The sequence below is a fragment of the Rhipicephalus sanguineus genome, chromosome 5, assembly GCF_013339695.2.
Source record: "Rhipicephalus sanguineus isolate Rsan-2018 chromosome 5, BIME_Rsan_1.4, whole genome shotgun sequence".
Taxonomy (NCBI): Eukaryota; Metazoa; Arthropoda; class Arachnida; order Ixodida; family Ixodidae; genus Rhipicephalus; species Rhipicephalus sanguineus.
Window position 1 is genome coordinate 208470321 of NC_051180.1, and position 14140 is coordinate 208484460.

A 14140-nucleotide genomic window follows, 5' to 3' on the forward strand; every position below is an offset into this window, starting at 1 on the left:
GTCAGCGGTAATCTTCATATCGATCATGATTAGCTCGAAGAATACATTTCGAATAAAAAAAAATCCGGCAGACCCACGCACTGTGGGAATCGATGTATGCGAAGCAACCAGCAAAGAGCTGCATACATCACCTGTTGTCTTTGAGCCAAATGAACTCATTCATGCCATGGCATCTAGTTCACCATATATGGCATGTTGGCTATGCACGCATGCATGCAAAACTTAGTATATACCATGCCAATGGAAAGTATTTCTGGTGTATACCAATGCATGACCTGTCATTATGTCTCACGCACTCGTGTCATGCCATACCAATTTTGGTATATATCCAGTTAACAAATGGCCGGAAGCGCACCATGACAGTGTCATGTAAATCATACCGTACGTGACATGCATAACATGATTCGCATGTTAAGACCTGTCATTTTGTTCGCCATACAGTCACATCGCGCAATACCACTTTTGGTGTATATCAAGCTAGCGAAACGGCCGCGAATGCTTCATGAGCGTGGCATGTAAATCATGTCGTACATGACTTGCATATCATGATTTTCATGTTACCACCTCTCATTTACGTCGTCATACAGTCGCGTCACGCAATATCAATTTTGGGTATATCAATCTAGCGAAACGGCTTCGAGTGCGCATGAGCATGGCATGTAAATCATGTCGTACACGTCATGCATGTCATGACTTTCATGTTACCACCTCTCATTTACGTTCGTCATACAGTCGCGTCGCGCAATACCGATTTGGTGTATATCAAGCTAGCGAAGCGGCCGCAAATGCATCATGAGCGTGGCATGTAAATCATGTCGTACATGACTTGCTTGTCATGATTTTCATGTTACCACCTCTTACTTACGTTCGTCATGCAGTCGTGTCGCGCAATACCAATTTGGTGGTGTATATCAAGCAAGCGAAACGGTCGCGAGTGCACCATGAGCGTGGCATGTAATCATGTCATACATGACACGCATGTCATGGTTTTCATGTTACCACCTGTTATTCATGTTCTTCATACAGTCACGTCGCACAATACCAATTTTGGTGTATATCAATTTAGCGAAGCGGCCGCGAGTGCGCCATGAGAGCGGCATCTAAACATATCGTACATGACAAGCATGTCATGATTTTCATGTTACCACGGTCAGTTATTAATGAGAACTAACAGACAATAATGCCAAGGAAAGTATAGGGATTAAACGCTCCCACGTTTAAATGCACACATATGCCCTATAAAGTGGACGGGGGGATGGCCGCCGCGGTAGCTCAGTTGTAGAGCATCGGACGCGTTATTCGAAGGTCGCAGGTTCGGCCCTGCCCGCGGCAAGCTATCTTTTCGTCCACTTTCTCTTCACAATTACCTTACATTTATACTAAAAAAACATCCCCTATACTTTCCTTGGCATTATTGTCTGTTAGTTTCATTAATATTGTGTATAACAAAGAAAACGAGCCCTTGAAATTAACATTCTTTCCTTCACGTGTCAGTTATGTTCGTCATACAAAAATGTCTTGTCATACCAGTTTCATATATATCCATTCATTTAAACGGCCGCGAGCGCCCCGAGACCATGCCATGTAAATCATGCTGCACATGACATGCGTGTCATGATTTGCACGTTAGGACCTGTCATTATGTTCGGCATGAACTCTTGTCACGCCATACCAATTTTGGTATATATGAAATTAACGGAACGGCCGCAAGAGCCCCAAAGCCGTGGAATGTAAATCATGCTGTTTATGACATGAATGTCATAATTTCATGTATGACCTGTCATTTATTTTCGTCATAGGCTCATGTTATTCCACACCAATTTTGGTATACATCCGATTAACGAAACGGCCAGGAGAGCTCAAAGTCGTAGGCGGCTAGATAGATAGATAGATACGCTCAAAGTCGCAGAAGTTCGCTAAGAAATGCTTCGCATTTCAAAAAAGAAAAACGAAAGAGCGGAACATGCTCAATGTGGTGTATCGAGTCTAGTTGGGCCGCTTATTTTCAGTACTACGCTCGCGCATGGGTAACCGACGAAAAAAGATCATAGAAAGAAAAACATAAACAAGACATGCTCTTTGTCTTCTTACGCACTTCCCTGGAACACTTCTACATCGTCATGCTCATAAATCTGTGCTACGCAATACCACAGCCCTCACTAATACATGCTTAGTTTCTCGGCATGGAAAAGAATGCTTGTACCAAAAGACACGAGTCAGCGTAGATATATATATATATATATATATATATATATATATATATATATATATATATATATATATTATTATATATATATATCTATATATATATATATATATATATATATATATATATAATATATATTATATATATATATATAATGTGCATGAAGGAAGAATGCTAGGGCTGCTTTAATGGATGTCTGCTTCATTGTCCAGTTTAGCAGGACTCAGCGCCCACTTGGCCTAGTCTCTTTCATATTTCAATGGCATGGCCAGTACACATCTAAAAAAAAACACAAAAAAACCGCAGTACGACTTTCGTTTTGTCTTGCACTTTTCTGCTTTTAATATAGCGGCAACGCAGCAATTGCTTTTTTCGATGAGCAAAACTATGCTAACTACTGATATTCTCAGACTTTCTCGTAAAATTATGCTTTGTAGAGAATGGCATCGCTCTTTTTTTTTATTTTCCTGTCTAGCCGAGTACGAGAAACAATGGTTTCTATATTTCACTCGACGACCAAAGAACTACAGGCATGTAGGTAACCGTAATAATATTTAGTGCCTTCTTTTTTCGATTGATAGTCAGGTGCGAACGATGCAAGAACGTTCCGATCCAAGTTATGACAGTCCTATAAGAACACAGCCTTTGTTTAAGAAGGGGCTACAGAAGCCATTTCTGCCTGATGACTTTTAGTTGGAAAAGCACCGAAGCACAGCTGTCAGCGTTGGCCGAATGATACAGTCGTTGACAGAGACGGCGTGTTTGTTAAGCAATGATGAGATGTTCCTATAGTAAAATCGTGTCTGCTTATTCAAGTGACCGGCATTTCACTATACGCAAATTTGTCATTTTGCAGGGGAAACAATATGCCAGAAACACCTAGCTTGCCAATTTTTCTTGTGAAAAGCGGCGGACATTGTCTTGTCTACCAGTTTACACTTCAAAGGTATATGCCTGCTGGTTTGCTGTATGAAGTTTTGTTTTAGCTGCATTCCTTTTTTACCTTAATAAACGTGGACAGCCTTCTACACACGGTGCTTCCAGAGCTGGAGAAACAAATTAAAAAAAAAAACAAGAACATGAACAATGCCGCTAGGTTGTACACATGGACACAACAACGGAAGAACTTTCTTGCGATGTGGACAAAAGCAGCAATGATCATAAAACGACTGACTAGAACGTTTGTGTTGTTTACGACTCGGGTGATTCAGTTCAACAATGGGAATCGGGCGTTAAATGAACGGCTTCAGTAGGCCCACTTACCTGATTTCCTAGCTTATAGACAAGGAAGGAAAGAAGTGACGTGTTATACATAATCTTTTTGTGATAGCAGATCGGTCATCAAAGAACTAACGCAGCAACAGTTTGTTGTAGCAATAATCTGCATCTTTACTAGTAACAGATCATACAGTATTGCTGGTCGTGGTGTGAGACTCGTCTTTCAAGGTAGTTATCGGTCAAAATAGGTGAACTTCTATTTATGAAAATAGTTTCCTTTCCTCCGATTGAGTAACTGATTGACTGACTCACTGATCATAGCCATTTGCTGCAGTTGAAGAGAACATGACCCCTCATGGCCACGTTATGTGAACAGGCATCAGGCTGGTACTGTAATTGCATGATTGCATTGGAGCGACAAAAGAACTTGTTCCTTCAAGAAATGCTGATATCGGTGACGCGTGTCCGCTTTGTGCCGTAACATTAAATGAACTTGTTCTTGGGCGAGTCAACGTTTAGGTTTGGTATAGAATACAGTGCTGAGTGAAATGCAAGCAAGCAAGAACTTAGACTAAAGACGAACAACGGCCAACTTGGACATTTTTTGTCTCGAAAACAAACAAACAAACAAACAAACAAATAAACAAACAAAGAGTTGTTTTTCAAGAAACGAGTGCCCTTCGTTAAACAGGTACTGTCTCCTCTAACACTTTATGCCGGTGGTTACTGATAGAATAATAAAAAATTCTGCCACCACACTCAGTGTTTTGCTACTGTCAATTGACTGTTGGAGTCTGAACATATCAAGCATACATATCAAGTAACTGAACATATTAAGCATACTGCACCAGTGAAAGTTGCGAGCGAAGATTTGGCGTGAGGGTAAAATAATCGTTCATCGTTAGCGCAATGAGAACAAATTCTGAAGCATCCAGGAAATTTACATATGATCAAAAAAGGAAAAAAAAGCACAGGCTTCGTTCACATAACAGATTAGAACTTTCATTATTACTATTATTGGATATTCATACACATACACACAAGGACACAGGGGAAATAGGGAAAGAGCAGGGTGACAGCTGCCACCTGGAGGGACACAACGGCTCCCTACTTTTTCTGGAAAGGGGAAGAGATGGGGGAAATGAAGATAGGTGGAGCGAAAGGGGAAATAAAACAGGAAAATAAAGCAAAAAATAATGGTGGCTCGGATAAAATAGGCGAAAACACGGACAACGCACTCTCGTCCTTGTTCACTTCGGTCAGATACCTAAGATTTAAGTACAAAGCTACAAAGGTAGACCTATAGCACGAGGCAGCGCAGACAAACAGATGCCCTCACTTCAAGATATCATCTGCATAGTAAGTTGTTGTATAGCTATTTCAGATGAAGACAGCCCATTCAGTTGTGTTCAGTATCGACAATGCGGACATTCTCCCTGCTAATGCAGCTGGAAGAATGCAATATCAGCGATGGATACTTAAATATTAATTTTTGTTGTTGAGATCATATCCACGATACAAAGTTCTTTTTTAAACATTATCTCGACCATATGGCAAGATATTTGGTGGAGCGCAGGTCCTCAGTTTCTCATGTAACCTGATCCAGTTTGATAAAACAGAATTGTGGCCAGTCCTGAAAACCGTCATGTTAGTCCCGATAAAGTTGATTTGGACACATAGCGCAACGAAATCAAGACTTGGTAATTCAGAATCATGATTATGGCTTCTTAACGTTTAGGAGGTGACGAAAAACTATTCGGTACAAAAAATTACAGCGATATATCAGTGATACAGGAACACCTGTCTCTGTTTACAGGATAACATCACACCCATAAAAAACACAGCACCATCGCATTCGTACGCATACTTAAGCATCACACTGATACCCGACGTATCTAGAGGTGAGCGCGTACACTGGCTCACCTGCTGTGATGAGGACATCAGGGCTGCGGTGGTGGCTGCCAGCGTAGTCTGAAACAGGCGTTTTGCTTATTTTAACAGTGTCACATTCGAAGAACGTTTTTATTGTATGTATGTATGTATGTATGTATTATTGTAGTATGTATGTATGTATGTATGTAGTATGTTATGTAGTATGTATTGTATGAGTACGTCTAACTGCAGATACAATTCAACGCAGATACTATTCATGTCACTTTCTTGTGTGTTTGTTCCGTTGCGCTTGCTAAGATGCACAAGTGCAGATACAAGTTGCAAGTAACGGTAGCTTTTACTTGAAACTTACATCATGCATTTTGGGAAGAAAATCAACAAATCAAACGCATTCTCCACACTGGAAGAGGTCATACCTCCCTACCATACACGTTGTTGCTTTCAACATCAGGTAGTCCTCCCGGTGCGTGCGAACTTAATGATAGTAAATGGGCAGTTGTAACGTGCCGGAGAGTAAAGGCAACGCATTGCGAGTGTTACACTGTCTCAAAGTTAAAAGCCAAATATTTAGCCGAAGTAACACCCTCAGACAGCTGACTAGGGCAGTAAAAGGAAAGGCCAAATTAAAAAGAGCATAGGCAATAAAACTGACCGCCGGCACCTCACCTTCCCCGACCGTTACCCCTGGCCTCACTTTATAGTTTGCCACCTGGCTGTTCACCCGTATGCGAAGCCGTAGCGATCTTGGGCAACTCTAAACAATATAAATCTCGTTTATATCGCGCACCGAGAGCAACAACGTGATGCGTAAAGTAAACTTGCATGTAAAACACGCGAGTACAAGTGAAGCAACCCCATAAAGCCTATAGGAATGAAGCACACGAACACGAAGAAAATGAGTACAAAAAGAGCTGAAGATAGGTGTTGGCCTTACCTTTGTCTCGCTTCTCCTGGTCACCGCTCAGATTTTTTTTCTGTCACATATCGGCTACTCGTTTGCGTCATGGGACGACCTCGATTACTGCCTTCCGTACAAGTTCAATATCTGGCTTGTTTTATGGTACGGTGCTAAAACTTGCCATAAGCTAGGCCAGGGGTCTCAAACGTATCTGAGCTAGCCGGCCGCACTCACGAAATTTAGTCCTACATGGGCCGGAACAGCGAAGAAAGTGGGAGCGCGGGGGTGGGGACGGGGGAGGTGGGGGGTTGTTGAACAGAACGTCACCTAACGTCGCCATCTGGAAGAACATCTTTACCATATCTCATATATAGATGGGTCATACCTGAAGGGGTTCGCAATAGGCGAGAAAATAATGCGAATAACAATTAACAAAGTAACAAAAGCTTATTCCTTGTGAAGCCGCGGGCCGCGTGCTTGAGACCCCTGAGCTAGGCAAAAAGAAAATACTACGTAACGTTTAAGTAGACCTAATTCAATCAAGATCGGCAAGAAAGTGCAGGTTTTGATGAAAACACATTATGGTTGGAGGTGGGTATGGTATATGTGTTTAAAAAGCATAGAGTCTAAACCTATACAAATCTAGAAGTTTAAGACGAAAGAAAGGTGGCTTAGCAACACGTGATCAGTTTCTAATGGGTACATGAATATGTTTTGATAGCAGCATATGCACAAGAAGAACAATACAAAGTGAACATTTCTCATTCTATTCTTCTGCAATGTCTTTCTCATTGTTAAGCCATGACGTTCACGAGCAATATGATCATATCTCATCTGTAAGGGTGACCATGGAATCCAGTGAGAATACAAGGTGTTGGTTTTTCAGCATTTAATGACACAATTCCACGTAATTTGCAATAGCAACGAATAAACACGGTGACTAACGCTTACACTCTTCGACGGCGCAGCATCACAGAATCGAGATACAACGACAACAATCACTATATTCCCACTAATCAATCTGCTCAGATGCCTCATCTCACGACAGACTGCTGACATATACTTCAAGTAAAAGCGTGTTGCTTCCCGCGTGCTAACAGTGGGGGCAATCAGCTCATAGAAGTCTCGGACAGAACTATTATTTTAATATTCTCACTTCTACAGTAATCACACCCTTGCTCATCAGTCAAACTTTACACGCAGTCTCTGATTTTTGTACCAATGCTACCGTCGTCACAAAGGAACATACCACTCTCAGGTACATTTGAAAAGCGGATATTGCAATTAGCCTGACAAAATATGAATCAAACTGTATGGATGACATAAAAACACTATAAAGAAGCCTAATTTCTCTACAGCTTACTATATCCAATACCGTGAAACGAAAATCCAGTACTTATGCTCTGCTATGAGTGGCACGTTCCAAGAAGATCCAGGAGTTAACCCTTGCAACTCTAATCGAACACGGGCGCTTACACACTCCGCAGCAAATCTGAAGGATACGCCGATAACATTGATCGGTAGCGTGTTAACATGAGACAGCAACACCTGTGAACAGGCATGTAACTTTTAACCGGCAAAGTATCTTCACGCGAAAGAGCTCCTGAGAATGCGACCTTTCTGATGATATGAAACTGAAGTCAAAAGACAATATGGTACAACAAACTGGCAGTATTGGTGGTGTAATGATTCTTGAAAACGCTATTATCACGTCAAGGTTACGAATATTTACAATTTCTTCTCGACACGAACCTAGTTTTCAGTGGCAAATGGTTTACACAAAGCATGTCAGATCAAAAGTGTGGCTTGATGGGTGAGTTGGTACATAATGCTTGGTACGGAATGCCAGCAGCAAAGAGTAAGCAGAAAGAAAAATTGAAATAGCAAGCAGACAAGGGAACAGGAAGGGTGCTGTTTGACCAGCACCCTTCCTGTTTCTTTGTCAGATCATTCAAAAATGATGCGGTACATTCACTCGTGGCATACACAGTCGAACCATTGGACAACCCTAATCAATGCATGTAAAACAACAACAAAGCGCATCCAATACCTCCGAAAGTGAACGCTGATAACAACATTAGAAGAGTTTAACAATTATAAGAGTGCATAGTGCAAACTAATAGGACATAGTCGCTGCAACTGAACTTAATCAGCTCAGTTGCGAGCACGAATAACAGTATGTGTACTCCGAAAAGACTAAGTCTACCAGTTGTAGTTTATCACAAGGAATGCATGAGTGAAACAGCCTTGTTAAAGGCTTCAAGTCCCTCGAGCAAAGCACACGTGCATACTACATCTATGTATGTTGCAACATACGACACTCCGCGAATGCATTGTTATGTAGCACTGCATGCAGGTGGAACATCGACGTACCGTACACATACACCGATGTTTCACTGTCTACAATGCAATATAATCGTAACATGCTACATAGTCTAAGTTGGTTCATGATTTGAGAAGGACTACTCGTAGCTCAAAACATACGAGAAAACGTTGAGAACAAAGGACTGGTAGAGCCAGTCCTGTGTTCTCATCTTGTCCTCGTTACATAGTAAAATACCGTTTCGCACTTAGATGTTCACATCAAAGCCAACAATCCGGGACCAGACTTTGTTCCAATCGGTTTCACTTTCCGTTATGTTATTGGCTCAGACGCTTCCATGCCACCGCCGTGCTAGGATGGGCCAATCAGCGGGGTTATAGAAGAGAACAATGAAATCGATTGTTACAGAAACTGCCCTAAATAGCTTTAGCACTTTGGCAAGCACAAACAAGGAACTGTAGATTGTGGTCGGGCAGTGCTACCAAAGTTAAGGATAGATCTGCTGGCTTCACTTGGAAGCGCTGGTACCAAACGATAGAAAATTAACAATCGCATCAAATCGTTAACTTGTTTCAAGGCCCGTTGACCTGGGCAGAGAGATGGAGAGAGAGAAAAAAAAAATGAAGCTGAGGTCACACGCGACAAAGAAAATCAGGTTAAAGTCAGTTTTCAAGGACTTCGCGTGCCTCTCTCTTCGAGCAACTACAACTGCGAGGCTCGGCGCGAGCGAGAAGGCGAGAGAAAGTGGGAGAGAGAGAAACGATGGGTCTGGGGCAAAGATTACAAAGAAAAAAATGGCGGAAGACCTTCGGGTATGCCAACTGGCCACACTGTGCAGCAGGACGGCGTTCAGGGAGATGATTTTTACTTGCCCCCTCCTCTCTGCATCGAGCGTGAACATCGCGAAAAATTATTATTGCATCTAATAGGGATCTCCCGAGTGGATCTCCGCCCTCCGGGCCGCGCCGTTCCCAGGAACGCGCTCTCGACTTGCTACGGCCGGGCCTTTGCATGGAAACCAGCGCGTGCGAAGGGCCGCTTCCGCCAGCCAGAACGGATTTGCCTGCCTCGTTCGGCATGCAGATACGTCAGTTCAAGACGTCACACCCGGAGACATGGCGCCGGCGGGATGGCAACGGCGCCGATTGGTCGCCCCAGATACTGCCACGTGTGTTCCCCTCCGAGCCACGGCTAGGGCCACTTGTTCCTTTTTTTTTTCTTTATTCGTGCCTCCATTCATTCTCCCTGTCGATCCTAAGAACAAACCAGGAGACTCGAGACCGTCGCTTTTGCCGTGCAAGAGGCGAGTATACCGCCAATTACCGTTCAATCGGGTTAGGTAAATGCGTAACCCTAAAACCGGAAAGAGTGCGAGTGGTGTTGCAGTGCGCGAACAATGTAGGTGTGCTGTTGCTGCACGGCACGAGTTTTGCGCAACAGGCCTTCCCGCCGCCATTGCTGTGGCGGAAGCGAAAACTGTTCTCAAGACGCCTAAGATCACAGAAGCGCGCGCGCGCTCGCGGTTCCTCGGACGCGACGTCTCCGGGTTTGCAAGCGAACAGACGAAGGCCCCCGGAGGAATGCAACTTCCTCGCCCCCTCTTTCTCTCGCCGTTCTCGAAGACGGTACTGGTCGCGGATGGTTAACCCTTTTGGCGGCGCCCGGAGCGGTGGTGCGCGCGAGGCATAAGCGGAGACACCCACCGTTGGCGGCGAACGAGTTTGCCGTGCTGACCAGGGCCGGCGGTTTGACCACGTCCGTCGGGGGCGGCTGGTCGAGCAGGCTCTTGGGGTCGACCTCCTCGAACACTGCTCGGCCGCTCGCCTCGTCTTGGACCTGGGCCCGACGCAGCGCGACCTGCTGCGCCATGACCACCTGGCGCTCGGCGATCAGCTTGCACTTTGGGCAGACACAGATGCGGTACGGGCAGTAGCGCTTGTGGCCACGCACGGCCACTTTTCGGTTGTGGTTCCGGCACCGGGCGCACTGGGGACTCCGGGTCGTCGTCGTCGTCCCCGAAGTCTTGGTCGCGCTGGCGGAGGACGCCGAGGCGGCGCCGGAGGAGGCGCCCGGCAGCTTGCTGGGGACCTTCCCGGGGCCGTCGGCGGGCGTCCGAGACTCCATGAGGATCATTTCCCTAGCAGGCCGCCCGGGGAATTCCCTGGTACCCGGTGGACGGGGAACGCCGGCGACTCCGATCTCGCTCCGGTCGCGGCAGCCGCGCTGAGCATCGGCCCGTCTCGCGCTAGCTTGGTTAGGGGGGGTGCCCGACACCGGCGCGCCAGACGACCGGGGCGACGCGCGGCGGATAAAGTACAAATCGCGCGAAGAAAACGCCTCTCTCTGCCATCTCCTCGCCTCCTCGCCTGACTTGACTCAACTTCACAAACGTAAACGATGAGGTAAAGCCACGTGACGAGTTCGCCCCTAGCGCGACCTGACGAGTAAAGGGGGAAGCCGCCGCCGCCGCGCGCTCTGTTTCCTGACTATTTTGTTTTCACTGGCCCCTTCTCTACGCGCGCGCGCTTCGCCCGAGCCGGTCAGGCGGTGCGTTGAAAGGAACTTCCAGACAGAAAGAACGTTGCTCCCGGCGGCGTCTGCGGTGAAGCTCTGTTAGTCGGCGGCCCCCGCACAAAACACGCTGACGTATCATTGATCAGGTTGTCAAGCTCACTCTTTCACCCCGTTATGATAATCGAAGGAGGGCTCGCGAACGGGGGCGAACGTTGCATCATCGAGCCGCTTGCCAAATCGCTTTTCGCGCCCACTGCGTATTAACATCGCCGTCTAGGACCCCTCGCTCCCAAATCGCAGGTGTGGCTTCCTGCAACAAATAAAGGTGTTTCGTGTCTTTGTATATGCGATCTGCGTGCGTGTAGGCCGGCAAGTCACACGGGACTTCAGTAATTTCTTCGAAAACAACAGTATGAGTATGCTTGTGAATGTTTACTTCCGAACGTAGAACGCACCAATGGCTCTGTTTGGCGAATACTGTACAAAATGAAACTTGTGTATCAAATAAACAAAATTAATCTGGAATGCTAGTAAACGATGTTTGCACGATTATTATTTTTGTGTTCAAATGGAGCGCGAACTTATCAGAGTAAGAATATTTATAAATTGAAACATTTTCCTTGGTTCCTATAACTCTAGGCTGCTAACTGCTGTATAGAATTTACACAAAGTAAATCTTACAGAGGCTGTAAATAGAGGCCGATTCCACGTTGTTCCTATGCAGTAAACTCAGCTTTTTTTTTTTTTTTTTGGGATGCATCATTTGCGAAGTTCACCAAACCGAGGCAACATTGATACGTAGTTTGAAGAATCAGCTCATTTCAGGAGAGCTCTTTAATCCCTCTGTGTAGGTATTTCCGAAATTGGCACGTGTTCATTCTTTTCCGGAGTTACGCGGTTGCAAACTTGATTTTCAGTTGGCAGCAAGCGCCCAATTTTTCTTAATTTACAAAATTTATACGGTACTTACAAGTATTAAGTTTCTCTCTTTAGGCTGCTACATTTGTATATACTTCAAACAGCATATTGGGGTGAAATTGGTTCAGAAGACGTCCAAAGAGGTCAATTCGCTTGGCCCAAAGTACGCTGTCATCGAAGGAAATAGGTAAATTTCCATTAAGCGTAAGATATTTATTGTCACGATCGAGAGGGCGCAGAGTGACAACTCGGCAGGTATAAGGCGCTGTCAGATGAACTTGTTATGTTCAGCATAAAGAGCAATCTCTCCAAATTGAAAGTACCAGGCAGCGATATAGTGTTGGAAGAATTGTTAAACTAAATAAATCTTGGATACAAGGTCCCCCCCCCCCCCCCCAGAAAAAAAACGAAAAAAAAAAAACGATCATTACATACGCCGTAGTGGAGGACTCCGAATTAAATTTGACCACCTGGGATTCTTTAACGTGCGCCTAACTCCAAGTACATGGGTGTTTTACAATTGCGCCCAATTAATATGCGGCCGCCAAGACACGGAATCGAACCCGCGTCTCCGTGCTTAGCAGCTCAGCAATCACAGCCGGTGGTAGTATGGAAGAGTCCCTGTTTCCCTTATTTTTACGTTTGTGTGTGTTTGTGATCTAGCGACTTCCTTTGTTAGTGTGTTTGTTTTTCATTGTGTTGTAACCGGTATTCTCGTTTTTCATGGTATTGTTAGTATTGTTATTGCGTTCTTTTGCATATCTATGATTTTGTTCTAGCCGGCCCTAGTTTGTGCGAAACATCTTCTTTTCCTTTACATTTCATAACTGAGAAAGAAGTGTTTTCCTGGCAGCCAAGATACGGCGGTTATGATAAGTTTGGTGGCAAAGGAAGTTTGCAAAAGTATGAGAGAACCGTGTGAGGAAATGCAAACATACAAACTTTACATATCATTAGAGGAGGCAAAATTCCTTTTAGGCCTTGCAGCCTTGCGCACGTAGCGAACTTGATGAATCTTCCGGCAGAAATTTATTTGCGTTAAATTTTTAACAATTTCTAATGCCTGTTTCGTCATCCTGAAATAAAGGATATAGATGAAAGTAAACCTTCCATCTCTGCCTTCTACCCAGAGCTAAAGAGATGGAAGGACACCTTTCATATCTTTAGCCAGGGGCGTAGCCAAGGAGGGGGGGGGTTGGGGGGTTCAAACCTTCCCCGAAATTTTTCAGTTTTGCTCGCGTATATAGGCACGCACACATACAAACGCACGTACGAACACACATAAAGTATGGTTGAACTCCCCCCGAAAAAAATTTCTGACTACGCCCCTGTCTTTAGCTCTGCCATTTTCTTCATTCAGGTGAGTTATGAAAGTATTGTGCCGCAAAATTTGCTAAGCAGAGTCTTTTTTTTTTTCACGCTATTGCAACACTCAATTACGCGCCACAAGGTTTGATGTGAGCGCACCTTTGTCGCGTCACCATCCTTACGCTGCCATTTTTGTTAGCACACCTGTCAATCGTTGAAGCTTCACATTCACAGCATCGCGACGCAGCTTTCTTCAGCCACCGAGAATCGACTCACTAGGGATGAGGAATAGTAAACTTGAGGATCGAGGCGAATTCTAATGGCATGGGATTCGGTCGAATAATTTAGAATTGAATTGTTTGAATACTGTGTATCACCTATTTTAAACAAAAATAAGCATTTTTGTCACGGCCCAATAAACTTGCGCAGTATGTTTAATAATTAGAACCAGCTTGTACGAACTTCACTTTTTTTGTTTGTTTGTTTGAAGAGACATTTAACCACGATAACTTCGCGGGAGTGCAGATTTTTTAGTGAAAGCTGCTTTCACGGCCTAACGGTCGCACATTGCAGTGAAGCCATATTTATAAGGGGGTTACAAGCGGTAGTTCATAAGTCTATCTGTCTGTGTTTGTTTCGAATAATGCGAAATTTCGAAAATTTCAAATTGCTGTCGAAGCGAATTTTCATACTGTAATAATCGTTTGAATATACAAAATGCTGGAATATTCACCTGTTCCTAGCTATGTGGACGGGCGAATACGGAACTTAAAGGTTCGAATTGAATTCTAATGCGAATAGGGATTCGGTCGAATAACTTCAAATCGAATAGTTCGAATAGTATACATTGCATATGATAAAT

At 44.4% G+C, this 14140-nt stretch overlaps 1 protein-coding gene across 1 annotated transcript; it reads right to left on the reverse strand.

Moving 5' to 3' along the window:
* Window positions 1-5291: 5291 nt before the first annotated feature.
* LOC119395201 (doublesex and mab-3 related transcription factor 1-like) lies at window positions 5292-11020 on the reverse strand. The gene is made up of 2 exons (XM_037662479.2): window positions 10242-11020; window positions 5292-5395 (listed from the first exon to the last, which is right to left on the reverse strand). The coding sequence occupies exons 1-2, from the start codon at window positions 10669-10671 to the stop codon at window positions 5292-5294; spliced, it is 534 nt and encodes a 177-aa protein (XP_037518407.1). The 5' UTR covers window positions 10672-11020.
* Between the last annotated feature and the right edge of the window lie 3120 nt (window positions 11021-14140).

Bases quoted from the DNA above. Each gene is read 5' to 3' on its own strand.
- LOC119395201 (XM_037662479.2), bottom strand. From the start codon at position 10,671: ATGATCCTCATGGAGTCTCGGACGCCCGCCGACGGCCCCGGGAAGGTC. The intron at 5,396-10,241 runs GTGGGTGTCTCC...CGCCTGTTTCAG, and splicing joins AAACTCGTTCGCCGCCAACG to ACTACGCTGGCAGCCACCAC.